At 39.6% G+C, this 20,668-nt stretch overlaps 1 protein-coding gene and 1 pseudogene across 1 annotated transcript in view; both read left to right on the forward strand.

Moving 5' to 3' along the window:
* The window catches only part of TBC1D31 (TBC1 domain family member 31), a gene marked incomplete in the record, with an annotated part of 76,169 nt that overhangs the window by 42,982 nt on the left and 12,519 nt on the right, over positions 1-20,668 (forward strand). The window contains 7 exon segments of the mRNA XM_014591233.2: positions 1,044-1,177; positions 1,544-1,723; positions 5,706-5,938; positions 7,753-7,905; positions 10,023-10,158; positions 16,662-16,754; positions 19,008-19,148. Coding sequence (XP_014446719.1) covers positions 1,044-1,177; positions 1,544-1,723; positions 5,706-5,938; positions 7,753-7,905; positions 10,023-10,158; positions 16,662-16,754; positions 19,008-19,148 — 1,070 coding nt within the window.
* LOC106735846 (cytochrome c, somatic pseudogene) lies at positions 6,035-6,534 on the forward strand (annotated as a pseudogene).

Below are 20,668 nucleotides of genomic sequence, written 5' to 3' on the forward strand. Positions count from 1 at the left end.
CAGGAACTTGAATGCGCTGTAACTAGGATCAGGAATGCTTTGGAAAGTTGGTTTCGTTCTTTCCCTTTTTTTGTTTTGTTTTGTTGTTTTTTAAAGATTTTTACATTAGGGTCCTTGCATCCCCTGGAACGGGAAGAGAGAAAGGGAAAGTGAGAAATCGCCCTCTGGGGGGAAATAGCCACAATGCAGTCCTTTCTCCTGCATTCTCCTCTCAGGATTTTGGGCACACACACACATGTACCTGGTGTGTTTCTCAAGCCCCCGGTTTCAGGACTCAAACTGTACAGCTGACCATGTGGGATCCAGCGTTTTAACCACCATGCCACCCACGAGCCTGGGAAGTTTGCCTTAGTTTACACTTTTTCATTGACTACTCTGAAGAAATTTAGAGTCTCTGTAAACTTAAGATATTATGTTAACATGGTGCAGTTTTAAGATCTATTGTCTTGTCAGATTTCAGACTCATTGAGCCTGAATTATGATACCATGCTTATATAATAATGAAGATCACCCTAAGGTTAATAAGAAACAGTTTCTCAGATGTACTAATTTTTTTAATTATTTTTCCTGTGACTTTGAGACATAGCAAAAGAAAAACAAAAAACTATTCTAGGATTTAATGAATGATATTTCTCTTACTTATTCATGGGGATGTGGAGGACATAAAGACTTATAAAGTCTTAGGGTCAGCAGGTGGTGTGATGATTAAGCTGCTGGACACCCATGTGGCCAACCATGGTTCAAGTCCCGTATCTGATGGCTTGAAAAATCACTCCAGGTGTATGTGTGTGCATGCCCAAAATCCCAGGAGGAAAATGGAGGAGAAGGGATTGCAACATGGCCATCCTCCAGCCCTGGGGGGTGATTTCTCATTTTCTCTCTCACTGTCTCTCTCTCTCTCTCTCTGATAAGTACATGTACCTTATGGCAGAAACCTAAAAAAAGAAGGAAAAAAAAAGAATTATAAAGTCTTTTGATAATTTATTTAAATGATATTTTGATAAATGTATTTAAAGATAAATTTTCTTTTTTTTCCTTCATAGTCAATTGGTGTCAACACTGGTTTGAATATTTTCCTAATCCTCCCATCAATATTCTAAGTATGATAGAAAATGTTTTGGCATTTCATGACAAGGAACTGCTACAACACTTCATAGATCATGATATAACTTCCCAGGTAAGAAACAAGTTTTGTAGAATAAATAACCATTTTAGAAGCTAACATTGGTTCTGGTACTGTATAGTAAATTTAAAAAATAATAATAAATAAATAATAAACAAAACAGTATTTCATTGAAGGGGTATAATAAAAAGCATATTACATTTTGTATATTTAATATATTCCTTTTTTCTTCATTGAACTGTCTTCCTAAAAGTCTATAAAGAAAGGCAGAAATTAAGATAGTTCTTTTCGTAATTGTGTATTTAAATGTATTTAATATAGCGGTTTTCATAGCTTACATCAAATGCAAGAGAGTATTATCAATGATTCTGTTTTGGCTTTTCCCTAGAAAACTAACACATTTTTCCTTATTCATTTTAGCTGTATGCGTGGCCTCTTCTTGAAACTGTGTTCTCAGAAGTACTGACAAGAGAGGAATGGCTAAAATTATTTGATAATGTTTTTACCAACCATCCTTCGTTCCTCCTGATGACTGTTGTTGCCTATAATATATGTTCCAGAACACCTTTGCTCAACTGTAATCTTAAAGATGATTTTGAGGTAAATTATCCTTGTTCTTCAATGTATTTTCTTTTTATAAAAATTGTTATTTATATATCATTCGTTATACATCACAACAGCTTGCAAAATGAATTTTCCCAGCATATACTGCATACCAGTCCAGTTAAAGATATTATCATACACATTATCATCAACAGACAACCCTCCATTTCTGTGTCCCTTAAATGTTTTGCCTCTATTTTTATTTTTTAATTATAGTTATTTTTTATACATTCAATTGCTATATACATCATTTAGCTTGCAGAGAGAATTTACCAACATGAAATACAGCTCAGACCAGTCCAGTTGATAATACTATACACATCATCATCAACAGGTAATAAAACAGTTCCATGTTCCACAAATGTCTTACCTCTCTATTTTTTCTCCCTAATTACCTTCTCTACACTCTTCCCCTCTCCCACACCTTCCACACTGTCTCCAGTGCCCACAACTATTTTCAATGCTTTTATGCCCTCCAATCTTTCAGTCTCTACCATGGCATGTGGATAGTCAGTATATGTTAAGTGGAGAGACATACAATGTTTCTTTTTCATAGCCTGACTTACTTCACTCAGCCATAAATCTTCCATATTCATCCACTTTCTATCGAATGCCAGGGTCTTGAGCTTTATGGCTGAATAGTATTCCATGGAGTTTATGTGCCACACTTTTTCAATCCATTCATTCATCTGTTCATGGACATTTGGGTTGGTTCCATGTCTTACCAATTATCAATAATACCACAGTAAATATAGATGTGCAAGTGCTTTTCCAACTGAGCATTCTCCTGTCCTTTAGGTAGATACCCAGGAGTGGAACTGCCATATCATACGGTAGTTCTATTTATGGGTCTTTGAGGAGCCTCCATATTGTTTTCCACAGTGGTTGGACCAATTTACATTTCCACCAACAGTGTAGGAGAGTTCCCTTTTTACCACATCCCCACCAGCACTTATCATTTATATTTTTTTAATCTTCACCATTCTGACCAGGGTTAGGTGGTACCTCATTGTGGTTTTAACCTGCATCTCCCTTATGATGAGGGAAGTTGAGCATTTTCATATGCTTTTTGGCTGTTCATATGTCTTCCTTAGAGAAGTGTTTATTCAATAAGGTCCTTTTCCCATCTTTTAATTGGGTTAATCATTTTTTCTGCTTGAGTTCCCTGTGTATTATCATTATCAGTCCCTTATTTGGGGCATAGTTTACAAAACTACTCTCCCATTCTGAAGGTTATCTAGTCATGCTAATTACTGTGTCCTTTACTGTGCAGAAACTTCTTAATCTGATGTAATCCTACTTGTTTACTTTTGGGATTATGGCCTGTGCTTTGGGGTCTTAAGAAGGCAAACACAAGAAGCATTTGCCTACCCCAGTGTCTCCTAGAGTTTCCCAGTGTTTTCTACCAGTAGTTTCATACTTTGAGGTCTTAGGTTTAGATCTTTGATCCACTTTAAATTGATTTTTGTTAATGGTGAGATAGGGGTTCAGATTCACCTTTCTACAAGTGAATACCCAGTTTTCCCAATACCATTTGCTAAAGAGATTTTCCTTTTCCCAGTGGATTGACTGGTACCCTTTTCAAAGATCAGCTGGCTGTATGTTTTGGAGTTTATTTCTGGGGTCTCTGTTCTGTACCATTGGTCCACCTGTCTGTTTTTGTGCCAGCACTGTGTTATTTTGAGTATCACAGCTTTGTAATACATTTCAGGGTTAGGAAGTGAGCTGCTGCCCATTCCACTCTTCTGCATAGGATTGCTTTGGCAATACAGGGTCTTTTATGATTCCAGACAAATTCTATGATCTGTGAAGAATGTCTCTTATAGTTTTATAGGGATTACATTAAATGTGCATATTAATTAGGGTAGAATTATAATTTTGATTATATTAATTCTCATAATCCAGGAACATGGGATGTCCTTCCACTTTTTTGTGCCATTTTACAGAAGGGAGAAAAAAAGGACTTTAGAAATCAAAGAACTATTACGCCAACAGAAAAAAAAAATTTTTGGAGAGGTTTTTGCTAAAGGATGCATGCGCTCACCAGAAAGAGAGAGATAGAGAAATAGCAAGTGAGAAATCACCCCCCAGGGAGGATGGGAACTATGACTGTTTGAGGCTTCTCGGGAAAGTGTGAAAGAAAGCATCAGAGGTGGTATTAAAAAGGAGAGACTCAGAATTAAATGTAAAATATTTTTTAAAATAATTATTTTATTATACTTTATTTATTTATTTAAATTTGACCAGAGAGGGACAGAGTGAGAGAGAGGGAGGAAAAGTGAGAAAGCAAGCCACCAGGTCCAGGACTTGAACCATGGTCGGCCATGTGGGGTCCAGTGCCCCTAACCACCGTGCCACCTGCCAGCCCCTAAATGTAAACTTTTTAGGACCAGCAGATAGCATAATGGTTATGTCATTGTACTCCTATGTAGTCAACTACAGTTCAAGTCCCAGACCCAGTGGCTTAAACTTACACGCATGTGTGTGTGTGCCCAAAATCCCAAGAGGAGAATGGAGGAGAAGGGCTTGTAGCATGGCCATCTCCCCTCGGGGTGAGGGGTTGATTTCTCACTTTCTGTCTCTCTGTCTCTTTCTGGTGAGCACAGGTACCCTCTAGCAAAAAAATCTCTTTCTTAAAAAAGAAAAAAAAAAAGAATTATTTAATTTTATTTACTATTATTATTTTTCAATTTGACCAGAGAGAGAGAGAGGGAAAGTAAAAACGCAAGCTGCCAAGTCCAGGACTCAAACTGCGACTGGCTATGTGGGAGTCCAGCACCTTAACCACCAAGCTTCCTGCCAGGCCCTATATATAAATTTTGAAAGTACAAAAAGAGGGACCAGCAGATGGCATAATAGTTACGTCACTGGACTTTCATGTTGTCGGCCGCAGTTGAGTCCTGGACCTGGTAGCTAAAAATTCACACTGGGCACGTGTGCATGCGCTCCTAAGATCCCGGGAGGAGAAGGGATTGTGGCATGGCCATCCCCCCCCAAGGGGTGGTTTCCCACTTTCTGCCTCACTGTCTGTCTCTATGACAAGCACACAAGCCCTATAGCAAAAATCTCTCTTAAAAAAAAAAAAAAAAGAAAGTATAAAAAGAATAAATTAAAAAGTAAGAGCAGAGGCTCTTGGCTCAGCCATGGTATGCTGGCTATCGTCACTGCTACTCTGCAGGCAGAGACCGTGCGGGAGACCCAGGTTCACTCCCAGCCCACCCTAAGAGCCCACGCGGTGTTAGGTACTTGCAGTACCAGCTTCTCTGGAGGCCGAGGCAGGAATACTGCAACATACTGAGACTTCTTTTTTTTTTTTTTTTTTTCATAACCAAAAAAAGAGGCTCTTTTGGTAGACGAGATGGATTACTTAGGGAGTTTGTGACTTATTTTGTGGTTGTCATCAAATTACACTTCAGTTTTTACTTCATGATCACATAATACATATTTTAGAATTTAGATCTGCCAGGAGAACAACGTGGAAGAATTGGGTTGTTGAGAAATCTCATGACACATTTTTGCATAGAAAAACAAAAAATACATCATGACTTTTCTGATACCCCAATATTTAAGATATTTTTAAAGACTCAAGCTTATTTATTTGAAAAGGTCAGATTATTTTGTAATTTATTTATTTTCTGTCAACCTAATATGTATTGATTTTTAAAGAATTATTATGTTATTTTATTTATTAGTAGTATTATTTTTAAATTTGCTATAAGGTATGTGTGCTCCCCAGGAAGAGACAGAGAGAAAGTGAAAAAGCAAACCACCAGATCCAGGACTTGAACTATGGTTGGCTATGTGAACTGCGTTCGGCCATGTGGGAGTTCAGTACCCCAACCATCGCAGCACCTGCTGGCCCCAGTGAATTTATTCTAAAAACTTAAATTCATATTTACATTTCTAAACAGTTGTTTTAATTCTACTTCATAATTGCTTCATTAGGTAATCCTGATGTAAACACCAAGTTTTCTTTCAGTATTTTTTTCACCATCGGAATAACCTGGATATAAATACTGTGATTAGAGAAGTTTATCGTCTCATGGACACCACGCCTACTGATATTCATCCAGAAAGCATGCTCGATGCTTTTGTCGCACTGACAAAGGGGCAGTATCCCGTATTTAATCAATATCCAAAGTTTATTGTGGACTATCAGACACAGGAACGAGAAAGAATAAGGAATGACGAATTGGATTACTTACGAGAGAGGTAATAATGGCATAATTGTTCTTGGTTAGAAATGAAATCTGTTATGAACACAGACGAGAAAGATTTTAATGAAAGCACATTTGAATTATTAAAGATATGGGTAAAATCAGAGTTTGAAGGCTGGACATATATTTAAAGACACTTAGTTGTTAGGGCCAGCAGGTGACATGGTGGTTAAGGTTCTGGATGCTGACATGTTCAAGTCCTGGACACAGTGACTTATGGGACATCCATTCTTCTGAGTGGGAACTCTATATTCCCAATCAACAAAAGAGAGAATTAAAAATGGGTAGAAAGGCAAGAAGATTTTTGTTCGGAAGTGTGCCCAGTGCCACACTGTGGAAAAGGGAGGCAAGCACAAGACTGGCCCAAATCTCCATGGTCTATTTGGGCAGGAGACAGGTCAGGCCCCTGGATTCTCTTACAGAGACGCCAGCAAGAACAAAGGCATTACCTGGGGAGAAGATACACTGAGGGAGGATTTGGAGAATCCCAAGAAATACATCCCAGGAACAAAAATGATCTTCGCTACCATTAAAAAAAAGGCAGAAAGGGCAGAGTTGATAGCTTATCTTTAAAAAGCTACTAATGAGTAATAGATGGCCACTGCTTTATTTATGGCAAAACAGAAACGTCTCACCTTTTTTATGTAGACCATATTTAATTGATTTCCTGCACCAGAACTCAGATCAGGAATGGCTGACAGGATATTTTGGTTGGACAATCAGGATTTTGGTTGGACAAAATTAAGTAAGACTGGCTTGTGGTTAAGTGAATATTGTTGGGTTTGTAAATTTTGATAGTAACTTCAGTAAGTGCTATCACGATTTGCCCTCTCTAAAGATATCATTGGTAATGCATTAGTGATGCTCATCTTTCTACAGAGATGGTGAATGCCTTCTCCTGCTAGAGACTAGATTTTTATTTAGGCTTATATGTTACTGGTTATATGAATATATAAATGCTGGAGGGATTCTTTTACTTCTCATAACCAAGCAGACTCACGTGTGTTTTAATTTGTGTTCATTAACGTGTTAAAGGCAAGGGCTGAAGAAAAGGTAGTGTCTACTTTACATATTTGGTCATAACTCTGCCAATCTAATTCGAATTCCCTGTATCCAAAACACTGCCTTTTACTTACTGAAAGACATTTCAGCGTGGTTTGTGTATACTACCAAATAAAGAATATGTCATACTTCACATATTTTATAAATGATTTATAAGGTCAGATGCTTTTGAAAGTCGTTGTGACAAGATTTAGTAGCATGCTAAATTTTACCTGTGAATTCTATGATCTAAGTCAGACTAAGTTATTGTTCAGCATTGTTAGTCAACCGTTCAAAAACCACCTAGAAACTGAAGAACTACTGTATACGTGTGGCTGGTAATGGTGCTTTTGCCAATTTATTAGAAGGATTAAAGTAGAGGAGATATACCGTCAGCATAGATTTGTAAATTGTACCATCATGAGACTTAAGATAATTAAAAAACAAATGACAGATAAAAGAAGAAAATCACTCCAAGTGTGAGTACATGCATGCCCAAAATCCTGAGAGCACACTGGAAGAGAAGAGTTTGCATTGTGACCATCCCCCCGGGGGGTGACTTCTCACTTTCCCCTTCTCTCTGCAGTGAGCGCATGCGCCCTATGGCAAAAAAAAAAAAACTTAAAAAAAAAAAAAAGATACATCGTTCTTACATATGGAAACCAAATCAATGACATTTTAATCACATATACATTCTGTATTTCGGTTATTCTTAATTACTTAGATTTCTTGTTTGTGCTTTGTAATAATGAATATTATCTACTTAAGGCAGACAGTTGAAGGTATGCAAGCTGAAGTAGACCAGCAAAGAGATGAAGAGGAAGCTTGGTACCAGAAACAAGAACTACTTCGTAAAGCTGAAGAGACCAGAAGAGAAATGCTCTTGCATGAGGAAGAGAAGATGATACGACAAAGACAGAAGTATGCCTTATCACTTAAAAAAAACCTGAACATATGAGTTAGTTGAATAATTTATGTTTTTTTATTATAAGAACAACACTTTATATAGACTTATCCAGCTGTAGTATTTCCATTAACCAGATATTTAAGTCAATAAAAAGAATCTTTTATATCACTTTTTAAAAAATTGGTATGTATTAAAATGTAATCTAAAGCTATACTAAATATGATATAACTTTGCACTGATTATTCAGAAGTAATACAAGATGTAGGGACCAGCAGATCACGTAATGGTTATGTCACTGAACTCCCACATAGCAGACTGTGGTTCAGGTCCTAGAGACTTGGAAGCTTAAAACTCATACCGGGCATGTGTGTGCGTGCGTGCCCCAAATCCTGAGAGGAGAATGGAGAAGAAGGGATTGCAGTGTGGTCATCCCTCCTGGCGGGTGATTTCTCACTTTCTGTCTCTGGCAAGTGCATGTGCCCTGTAGCAAAAGTCTCTCTTAAAAAAAAGAAGTAGTAATAAGAGATCTAGTGGACCTGGAAGGACATTATTTAGAAGCATTACTGTAGTGGGCAGAAGTGCTGTAGTAGTGTTGGATATATCATCTTGAGTAGAGTGTAGTTTTTAACTTGTGTTTTAACATATTCGTGTGACCTGATCATTGAAGCATAAAACAACTAACTCATTATGCATAATACTTTGGAGGACAAGGGAAGGAATGCTATTCAAAAGTATATTTAAGGGACCAGCAGTTGGTGTAATGACTATGTTGCTGGATTCCCATGTAATTGACCACGGTTCTAGTCCCGGACCCAGTGGCTTAAACTCACGCCGGGTATGTGTGCATGCGTGCCCAAGATCCCGAGAGGAGAATGGAGGAGAAGGGATTATGGCATGGCCACCCCCACTCGGGGGAGGGGGGGTGATTTCTCATTTCTGCCTGTCTGTCTCTGTCTTTCTGGAGAGTATACACGCCCTATAGCAAAAACCTCCCCCCCACAAAAAAAAGTGTATTAATCAGGTAAAAGGTTTAGATTAATTAAAATGATGGGTAAAGTGATAAGACTGAACCTCATTGTCAGGGAACTCACCTCTGTAAGTGTTCATTGATTCTAACACTTGGGTAGGACTTGCAGAGCAGATTTCTAGTAGGGGTAAAAAGGAATTACTGGGGACCAGCAGATGGCATAATGATTACGTCACTGCACTCCCACATAGTTGACCATGATTCAAGTCTCGGACCCGACGGCTTAAAAGTCATGCCGGGCATGTGTGTGTGTGTGTGTGTGTGTGTGTGTGTGTGTGTGCGCGTGCGCACAAGATCCCAAGAGGAGACTGAGGGAGAAGAGATTCGGTGGTGTGGCCATCCCCCCTAAGAAGTGGTTTCTCACCTACCATCTCTCTGTCTCTCTCTGTCTCTACGGCAAACACACATACCCTATTCCAAAAATCTCTCTCTTAGAAAAAAAGGGGGGACCAGCAGTTGGTGTAATGGCTATGTCACTGGACTCCCATGTAGTCGACCGCGTTTCGAGTCCTGGACCTGGTGGCTTAAACTCACGGCGGGCGCGTGTGCATGCATGCCTATGATTTTGAGAGAACGGAGGAGAAGGGATTGCGGTATGGCCATCCCCCCTGGGGGGTGATTTCTCACTTTCTGTCTCTCTGTCTCTGTCTCTCTGGCGAGTGCACGCACCCTACAGCAAAAACCTCTCCAAAAAAAAAAAATTAAAAAAGAAGCAATTACTGAACTAAGCTTTTCATCTTCAACTCCAATTCTCAAAGAATAAGTATACATCACCTTCGCTAACATTGGAGCATATTTTTTTTAGCATCCTTCCTTCAAATAAAAGGTATCAGTTGTATTAAAGTGATCTGAACAGTAAATCTGTTAGAAGTGTGAGAGTGAAGGGGAAGAGGACAGCCAGTTCGTGCGACCCCCCGTCGTTTCCATGAGTGCAGACTTGTGGGGTTGGTGCCTTTCACTTACGCGTCAGGGACACAGTTGTCTCACAGTGGTGCCAGTAAGTTGGGGAAGTGATCAAAATAGGTAGCAGGCAGCTGTTGTAAAAAATTAAATCTCTTTTGGGAAATGTTATATTTGTTTCTCTTGATGTATTTTGTGTTTAAGGCTAGCTGCTGTGAAAAGAGAGCTGAAAATGAAGGAAATACACTTACAAGATGCTGCGAGACGGCGTTTCCTGAAGCTTCAGCAGGATCAGCGAGAAATGGAGCTCAGACGCCTGGATGATGAGATTGAGAGAAAGGTTTGTTATTCCTGTCACCATTATTGTCATTAATTGTAACGAACACCTTCATATAATATTTCCAGAGTCCGCAGTCAATACTACGTGGCCCCTTTAATTTTCTTTACTTTTCCTCTCAATTATTCTTACTTTCTTTTACTTTTTATTTATTTTTTTAAGAGGTTTTTGCCTTAGGGCTCATGTTCTCACCAGAGAGAGCCAGACAGACAGAGACAGTGAGAGGGAAAGTGAGAAGTCCGCTCCTGGGGGAATGGCCATGCCGCAATCTCTTCATTCTCTGCCCAGGATGTCGGGCACGCATGCACATGTGCCCGGCGTGATTTTCAAGCCACCAGGCCCAGGACTCAAACTGCTGTCACCTCTTTGGGAGTCCAGCAGTTATGATGTAACCACTGTGCCATCTGCTGGCCATCTCTTTTATATTCTATTAGTGATTAAAATTTTAAGAAATTCTAGGGCCAGCAGGTTGCGTGGTGATTAAGGCACTGGACTCCAAGTGGTTCAAGTCCCAGATCTGGCAGCTTGCTTTTTCACTTTCCCTCCCTCTCTTTGGTGAATACATGTGCCCTATAGCAAATTTTAAAAATAATAATAATAATAAATAAAATTAAATAATTATTTTTTTTAATTTAAGAAATGGGAATAGGAGATGGCATAATGGTTATGTCACTGGATTCCCATTTAGTTGACCATAGTTCGAGTCCCAGACTGGGTTACTTAAAGCTCATGCCAGGCGCCTGTGCTTGCATACCCAAAATCCTGAGAGGAGAATGGAGAAGGGATTACAGTGTGGTCATCCTCCCAGGGGGTGATTTCTCACTTTCTGTCTCTCTCTCTCTCCAGTGAGCACATGCACCCTATAGCAAAAATGTCTCTTAAAAAACAATTTTTTTTTTTTGAGAAATGCCAAGAAATTTAATCAAACTGACTAGACTCTTTGGTGACTGTTTTTCTAAACATAGAATTATCATTCTCAGTTAACTACTTACTTAATTATGAATCAGAGGAAGTACTCTTTTAATATAAAAATTTACCCGTGGCCAATATAAAAAGAATTTCTAGTACAAAATATATGAAGTTAAAATAGACCTTCTCCACTCTTTTTCATTACATCCTAGAGATAAAGTGCTAAAAAATGATGACACAGTCTATCAGGGACACTTCTATAGATAGAGGAATAATTATACTATTCTTTTGTATTCATACAAAAATAGGTCTATTCTCCTATACCTTGTTTTTGTGACCTACTTGCTATAAGTGGTATATGTGATTGTCTTATTATTATGATATATATGTGTCTATTTCTATGTTTATGGTTGCATAGTCTTCCAGTTCATGAATATTCCAGAACTTTTTAATCCTTTGCATTGGATATTTAGGGTATTTGCAGTGTTTTGCTACCCAACACCATGGTCTGTTATAACACAAATTTTTGAGTATTGTACACATATGTTTATTGAGTAAATGCCAACTTATATCAGATTGTGCTCCAAAAATGAAAGTTTGGGGCTGAATCAGTCTTAACGCTTGCCAGACTGATAGGTAATAGTCTATTTTAATTCACCTTTTTTAAAAAGAATTATTTATTTTTATTTAACTTTATTTAATTACTTTTTTTTTCTTTAATTTGAAGAGAGAGAGAGAAGGCCGCTAAGTCTGGGACTCAAACCGTGGTCAGCTGTGTGGGAGTCCAGCGTCCTCCACTACGACACCACCTGCCTGCCCCTAGCTCCCATTTTTGTCCCCTTGTTAGTGAGGTTGAATATGTGTACAATTATTTATCTTCTATGTGTAGAAGAGCTACGAATTACATACTCATATCATTTGTCCATTTTCCTATCAAGTTAGCCTTTTTCTTTTTGATTTACAAGGGTTCTTTGTGTCTCTGGAAGCAACATCGTGCAATAGAAATATGACGTAAGCTGGTTCTGTGGCACAGAGGTAATGTGCTGCTGTCAGGGGACCCTGAGTCCCACATGGCAACAATAAGTAGTTCAAGTCCCCGGCCCGGTCAGCCTGAAACCCGGTCAGCGTGTACGCAAGTGCCCGAGGTCCAAGGGGACAGAGGGCTGGAGGAAGGGGATGGTGGTGTGACCAGACCCGGCGGAGGGTGCTCTTTTCTTTCCCTCTTCCTCCCTCATGTGTGAATGTTCATGCTCTGTCATGAGTAAAGAGGAAAAAAAATTTTAAATGATGCAAACCAACTAAATAGTTTTAAGCTTTCTAGAGCTAGAAATTACTACAGAAGAACTAAGTAAAATTATTGTAATAACATTTCATTCAATTCAGTATATTTGATATTGTCATTTTGGCTTCTAATCAGTTTGAAAACATTACTAATGAGATATTTACCCTTGTTCGAACCAAGATTTTGAAATCCAGTATTTCATTTTACATTTATAGCACATCTCAGTGTGGCCTAACACATTTTCAGTGCTTAATAGACACATGTTGGGGCCAGCAGGTGCTGTAATGATTACACTGGTCTCCCACATGGCTGACTGCAGTTCGAGTCCTGGACCCAGTCGCTTGCATGCTTGCCCAAGATCCTAGGAGGAGACTGGAGGAGAAGGGATTGTGGCATGGCCATCCCCTGGGGAGATGATTCCTCACTTTCTCTCTGCCTCTCTTCTCTCCGGTGAATGCACAGAGAGAATATATACCTTATTTTTTTAAAGGGAGAATATTTTGCTATAGGACACATGTGCTCACTAGAGACACAGAGAGGCAGAGAAAGAGAAAATGAGAAATTACCTCCTGGAGGGATGGCCCCGCCACAGTCCCTTCTCCTCTTATCTCCTCCTGGGATCTTGAACATGCACACACATGTGCCCAGCATGATTTTCAAGCCATTGGGTCTGGGACTCGAACTTCAGTCAGCCTCATGGGAGTCCAGCACCTTAACTAGTATACAACCTACTGACCCCCTGAATTTATTATTTTTAAAGTATATAGGATATAATGTATATGACCGTATTTATATAAAGGGTCATAAAGTTTTATTGGAACACAGTCATACGCATTTGTTTACATATGGTTTGTGGTTGCTTCTGCACTACACTCAAGAGGTGAGTAGTTATGGCAGACTGTCGGACCATGCTGTTTAAATGATGGTAGTTTTGTAATGTTTTACCAACTAGGGTTAAATTCCCACTCATCAGTCTTTCCCAAGTATTTTCAAGTATTTATCATTCTGAATAAGCTTTGAGAATCTTACCACTCTCTCTGAATCCTCATTCGTTACATCTTACTGGATTTTTTATTAGGATCACACTGAACTTAAGCACTAATTTGGAGAGGTCAAACCTGACTTGATAAAACACTATTTTTTTAAGTCTTTCAAAGTACTTTTAATTCATCTGTATTAGAAATCTATTTTCTTTTTATAGCATAATACTTCTCATTTTGTTTAAAGCTAATTTTAAATTGTGTCTTTAAATCTGTGATCCCTTTTAATTATCTCATCTAGTCAATGGGATTGTTATCTCATTATTCTAGACAAGTATGTATTCTTTTCTAAAAGTAATACAGGCTCAGCACTGACATGTTCGTTGTTTGAGAATAGAAGAAATCACTTTTTAGTCAGAGACCCCTATAAAGTCCCTGCATTGGCATGGGCTGGCCTCAGTGCCCCCCCGGCCCTCTGTCCTTCCAGCTGCCTTGTCTGACTTGTGCCCTGACCTGCCAGGCTGCAGAAGCCCCTCTCACAGTTCTGGCCCCATCAGGAAAGATTGCTTGGTCCACAGTAACACGTCCACGTGACTGCAGTTGTGTGTTGGCAGCAAGCAGAGCGTGTCTGTTTCCGCTCTGGCAAATAGCTGTTCAGAGCTCTGAAAATTCGTCAGCAAAAGAGCTCCTGCAATTGAAATTCTAAAAAGTGACCTTCGCTATGTGAAACCTCCCTTTACTTCTTGGCCTGACTGCTCTTGCTTCATACACCCAAGCATCCCTGTCTCGGCACTAGCTGCCTTCCCAATAACCGCCTTCAGTTGAACTGGGTCCTACTCCATTGTTTTGGGAGCTTTTTTTTTTTAATTCTTTGGATGTCTTTCTTTATAAAAACCGTAATATTCTCTCTTTTTTAATTTACTAGAGCTCTAGTACACTGGCTAGAGAGAGACAAGGAAAAAGAGAAATACCTCCCAGAGGGGAAGGCCACATCCCAGTCCCTTCTTTGTCATTCATTCTCCTTTCAGGATTTGGGACACGCATGCCCGGCGTGTTTTTCAAGGCATGCCATGAGGTCGGGGACTCAAACCACATAGTCAGCCATGCAGGAACCAGCCACTTTAACCACCGTGCTACTGGGCGGTCCTCTTGATTTTACTTTTTTCCTGTTACAGGTCTTTGATAGAGTGTCCTGTCCCCTGTTTTTAAATTGCCAGAGAGCATGAACACTCACCAGAGAAAGAGAAAAGAAAGCATCCCCCCCACCACCACCGATGGGGCTTGGTCACTCCACAATCCCTTCTCTTCCACTTCTCCATCCAGTTAGGATCTGGGGCATGAACACAGGTGCACACAAGCCCAGTGTGTGTTTTACAAACCCCCGGGGCTGGGGTTCAAATCTCGGTCAGCCAGGTAGGCTCTGACTCCTGTAACAACCAGGCTACGTGGTCAGCACAGATAGCACATCTGTAATTGACAGCTCTCCAACACTTAATCTTGTGAATGCTAGCATTAATGTAATCATCCGATTACATTAGTAGGATTAATCAATGGGCATAGACAGTTAATTGGCTATAGTTTTTGTTCTTTAATTTGCCAGATCGCATGCGTTTGCCAGAGAGACAGAAAGGGGAAGTGAGAAAGCACCCACATAGGGCCTGGTCATATCACAGTCCCCTTTTCCATTTCTCCTTCCTTTTGGGATTTTGGGCATACATGCACACACGCCCAGTGTGTTTTTCAAGCTGCCAGTCTGGACTGTACATTGCAGTCGGCCATGAGGGATTCAGCAGCCTTAACCACCACACCACGGGCTGGTCCCAGTTATAGTTCTCTTACAATATCTCTGCATTTTTGACTCTGATCCATCAAATGAGGTGTTTTGTTTTTTGTTTGTTTGTTTTGTTTTTGTTTTTGAGAGATTTGTTGCTATAGGGCACTTGTGCTCACCAGAGACAGAAAGTGAGAAATCATCCCCTCAAGGGGGGATGGCCACGCCACAGTCCCTTCTTCTCCATTGTCCTTTTGGAACTTTGGGCACACACATACCATGCACCTAGTGTGAGCTTTAAGCTGCCAGGTCCAGGACTCAAACCACAGTCAACTACATGGGAGTCCAACAACGTAACCACTACGCTATCTACTCACCCCATCACATGAGATTAAGGTGTAAAATGTTCAACTTGTGATGTCATGTTGATACTTAAACAGCTTTGGATTTTAGAGCATTTTGGATTTTCAGATTAGGGATGCTCTTCGTACCTGTATTTAAGGTGATTTCTTAGATTCTCTTTTCTGAGAGTACCTTATCCTCTAGTATACAGGAGTGAGAAGCGCCACGTAATCAAATTTGCGGAAAAGGCAAACTCTAATTGAATAAATTCATGCAGAACACATACAAGTTGAATGGGCCACTATAAATTTAAATCTGAAGTTATTAGTTATCAAACTAAATTTATAAAAGTATAGATGTTTAATAAAAAGAGCAGTAAATAAATGGTATATGTAGTAAGATTAAACACTATATATATTTTTTAATCTCCCTCAAATTTATATTGCTCAGGGTTTTTAAACTTACTGTAATATGGTGAGAACTGCTGTCTGGTCTTGCAGTCTAGCTGGGTGAGCATATGGTAATTGTGCTTTTTAAAATAGAAGTTAAGCTTAGCTTTAACTCAGAAGTTATTCCTTGTTTCCACAGTGAACGTTAGCATATCATCAGTTATCCTGGTTTTTTTTTTTTTTTTTTGAGAGTTTTTTCCTACAGGGCACATGCACTTGCCAGAGAGACAAGAAAGAGACAGAGAGACAGAAAGCGAGAAATCACCCCCCAGGGGGGATGGCCACGCCGCAATCCCTTCTCCTCCATTCTCCTCTCTGGATCTTGGGCACACGCACCCAGTGTGAGTTTAAGCCACCGGATCCGGGACTCAAACTGCAGTCAACTACATGGGAGTTCAGTGACATAGCCATTACGCTAACTACTAGTCCCAGTTATCCTGGTTTCAAAATCCAATTCTTACTAATTTTTTTTATTTTAAAGAATTATTTAATTTTATTTATTATTATATTCTTATTTTTATTTGCTATTGGGCATGTATGCTCACTAGAGAGAGAGAGAGAGAAAATGAGAAAGCAAGCAGCCAGGTCCAGGATTCAAACCATGGTCAACCATGTGGGAGTCCAGCATCTTAACCACCACACCATTTGCTGGCCTCTGATTCCTGTTACGTTAAATACTGTTAGTGTGTTGTTCAGATGACAAGATTCCTACATCTATTAAATAGTAGCCTGTGAATTCTTTCTGGTGTTCATAGTTTGTTGTTCGGCCATAGGTGTATATGAGAGATCAAGAAATTGCTACCACAGCCAAGGACCTGGAAATGAGACAGCTGGAACTCGAATCACAAAAACGACTTTATGAGAAGGTAAAACTCAATTATTTCTAATATGAGGAAAGCAGCCTTTCTTAGACTGTATTCATTCATGATTTTCTAAAATGTTCACTTCAGTCACTTTTTAAACAGTGTAGTTTCATTCAGGAGTATAAGGTAGCCAAATGTCTAAATGTACAGTTTGTTGTAATTCTTTCTTTAATTCGTGTTTCCGTTAGAAGCTTAGTCTGGTTTCTGAAGCACCAGATGTAAGCCCCAGATTTTGCCTTAGGATCTTCTGCCAACTTTCTAAGTTTTCCTGTATTTCTGCAAATTATCCCAATACCTCACAAAAATCAGGGGAAAGCTGTGAAGTGCTTTAGATTTGGCTCTTCTGGAATCAAATCAGCAAATATCTACTTAGTATATTGGATTCACTTTTCAAGACACCAGGAAAAGGATTTTTGTTAATATATATTTTTATTACTTAGGGGAAATATTTTGTTATTCATTTACTTAGTGTTGGGACTACTCAGTTTTCACTTCCTTTGGCCCTCCTATATTGAGACTTTGAGTTTGAAATTAGTGATAACGGGGACCAGAGGATGGCGTAATGGTTACACTGCTGGACTCCCACATAGTTGACTGTGGTTTGAATTCTGGACTCAGCACCTTTAAACGCATGCTGGGCACCTGTGTGTGCGTGCCCAAGATCCCAAGAGGAGAATGGAGGAGAAGGGATTGCTGTGTGGCCATCCTCCCTGAGGGGTGATTTCTCGCTTTTTGTCTCTCTGTCTCTCTCTGTCTCTCCAGTTAGTGTACTTGCCTTATAGCAAAAATCTCTCCCTTAATAAAAAGAAGAGAAAAGAAATTAGTGATAGCAGAAAGTTCTTAACAAGTAAGAATTGCTAACCACAGGGCCAGCAGGAGATGTTGGACTCTCACATGACTGACTGTGGTTCGAGTCCTGGACCTGGTGGCTTGAAACACACCAAGTACGTGTGCACGCATGCCCAAAATCCTGACAGGAGAATGGAGGAGAAGTTATTATGGCATGGCCATCCACCCTGGAGGGTGATTTCTCACTTTCTGTCTCTCTCCATCTTGCCAGTGAGCACATGCACCCTTTAGCAAAATCTATTTAAAAAAAAAAATTGCTATCCACGTTAAATAATATTCAAGACATATAGCACCCATTCATATCTGTAACACATTTAAGTTTCCATGTTGAGTTTCTCCTAGAACAGAGCAAAGGGTTTATAGTTTGACTAAGTCTCCTATGATTTTGAATTAGATATAATTCCCTTGGAGTAAGTTAAAATTTACTTTCTACTTTCTTTTCCTTGGAATGGGGTTGGGACCTATTTAACATTTTGCTAACTTCGCTTTCTCTCTTATACATACCACACACTTTTTTTCCTGAACTGTTTAAGAGTTAAGTTGCAGGCATGATGCCTCTTCACTACCGCATACTTCAGGTCATAGTTCCTAAAACCAAGGAATTCTCTTACAGAACCACAGTACAGTTATCAAAATTAAGAAATTAACATACTAGGAGGAGACTGGAAAAAGCTCATGAAAAATAGAATTAAATTACAAGTTTATTTTGGTGCAAAAACATTTTTAAATCCATGCATGGTTTTACATAATGCATATTTTTCATGACTTTTTGAAGACCGCTCGAAACCTTACTCAGATTTGATTCATTGACCCAGAAAATGCCCTTTAGAGCAAAAGAAAATGTAAGATTTTTTTTTTTTTCAATTGCCATGTGTCTTTAATTTCCTTTAAACTGGAACCATCTTTCTTTGTATTTCATGACACTGGTATTTTTTGAAGCACATAGGCCAGATAAAATGCCTCTCAGTTGATGTTTGTGGGTTCTTCATGATAAGAGTCAAGTTATGCAGCTGCCAGAAATGTTAGTTTTTTTGTTTTTTGGTTTTTTTTTTTTTTTTTTGGAGAGATTTTCACTGTAGGGCGCGTGCGCTCGCCAGACAGACAGAGAGAGACATAGAGACAGAAAGCGAGAAATCACCCCCCAGGGGGTATGGTCACGCTGCAATCCCTTCTCCTCCATTCTCCTCTCGGGATCTTGGGCACGCACGCACACGCGCCCGGCGTGAGTTTTAAGCCACCGGGTCCAGGACACGAACCGCGGTCGACTACGTGGGAGTCCAGCAACATAGCCATTACGCTAACTGCTGGTTCCCAGAAATGTTAGTATTTTGAACAAAGAGAAGTTCTTTTTGTGTTCTAGCATTATTATATAGATTGGTGACTTTTTAAAACACATTTTAAAAACAGAATCTTATTAGAAATCAAGAAGCTGTTGCAAAAGAAATACGAGAAGATGCAGATACCCATAGACGAAAAGTAGACCTCGAAGAGCACATGTTTCATAAACTGGTGGAGACGGGTCAAGCTCGGAGCCAGAAAGCGCAGAAGGTAAAAACACGGTACATTTAGTGTATCTAGCAAGGGGGGGTTTTCACCTGTTGTTCTTTTAAGAGAGTGAATTCGAATTAAACTCTGTAAAATTGAGTTAATGCATTTTTTTCTTTTTTTTTTTTTTTTTTTTTTTTATAGGGTCATAAGGTACATGGGCTTACCAGAGAGAGAGAGAGAGGGGAAGTGAGAAATTACCCTCCAGGAGGAATAGCCACAATCCCTTTCTCTCCAGTCTCTTTTCAGGATCTTGGGCACAGGAGCCCAGCGTGATTTTTAAGCCGTTGGGTCCAAGACTCGAACCGTGCTTGGTCATGTGGGAGTCCAGCGCCTTAACCACTATACCACCTGCTGGTCCCAAGTTAATGCATTTCTTTGCTTCTATTCTCACATTTCCTGGACTCACACATTGCTATTTTATTTTCACTGACAGTCATATACATGTATCTTTTTTTTTTTTATAGAGAAGGGAATGCAGTATGGCCACCCCTCCTGGTGGGGAGGTATGATTGCTTACTTCCCTTTTTTTTTTTTTTTTTGGAGAGGTTTTTTTTTTTTCGCTATAGGGCGCGTGCGCTCGCCAGACAGACAGAGAGAGACATAGAGACAGAAAGCGAGAAATCACCCCCCAGGGGGGATGGTCACGCCGCAATCCCTTCTCCTCCATTCTCCTCTCGGGATCTTGGGCACGTACGCACATGTGCCCGGCGTGAGTTTTAAGCCACCGGGTCCGGGACGCGAACCGCGGTTGACTACGTGGGAGTCCAGCGACATAGCCATTACGCTAACTGCTGGTTCCCTATACATGTATCTTTCATACCCTTCGAGAGTTTTAAGGCTTTTAAGAAAATATAAGGAAATAGTACATTTACAAATTATACATCCTACTGTGTTATCTCAGAAACCGCCCCTGAGTAGATTACGATGCAGAATCTCAGGTCTCTACTTGCTCTGTCAAGCCAGCAGTTCCACAGTGTATTCAGTTAAAAAGTGGAATGGTAATAACCATTGTTCACCAAAATGGGGGATGATTAAATGATGATTGGAAATGCTGTCTTAAAGTTAGGGTTTTTGCACGACAAATTTAAGGATACTGTGCATTGTGAATCGCTAAGAAAATTTCCAGACATATTTTAGAAAATGTTTTACAGAGTACTCTTTCAGAAGTGATGATTTAAGTGAACTGAAATAGAACTTGAGAAAAAATTTTCTGTTATCCTTTTAATACGTTAAATGGTTATGTGTCCAGGCCTAGCCTAGTCCAAAAGCAAGGAGTAGTGGAAACTAGAGACCTTCTGTTCTATAGCAGTCCTTAGCTGATTCAACCAAAATACCGCACTATTTTTTTTTTCTTACCAGTTTCTGTCCGTCTATAAAAATGGCCTTTTCTGACTCTTTTCAAAGTCTTGAAAACATGGAAATAATTCAATCCCACCCGTTCCCTACCTTAGAAGTTTTCAACCTTGTCTGTACTTTAGAATTGAAGAGGGTTTTTTTTTTTGGGGGGGGGGGGTTTTAAC

Source organism: Tupaia chinensis, unplaced genomic scaffold (genome assembly GCF_000334495.1).
Source record: "Tupaia chinensis unplaced genomic scaffold, TupChi_1.0 Scaffold000545_1, whole genome shotgun sequence".
In the NCBI taxonomy this organism is placed as follows: Eukaryota; Metazoa; Chordata; class Mammalia; order Scandentia; family Tupaiidae; genus Tupaia; species Tupaia belangeri.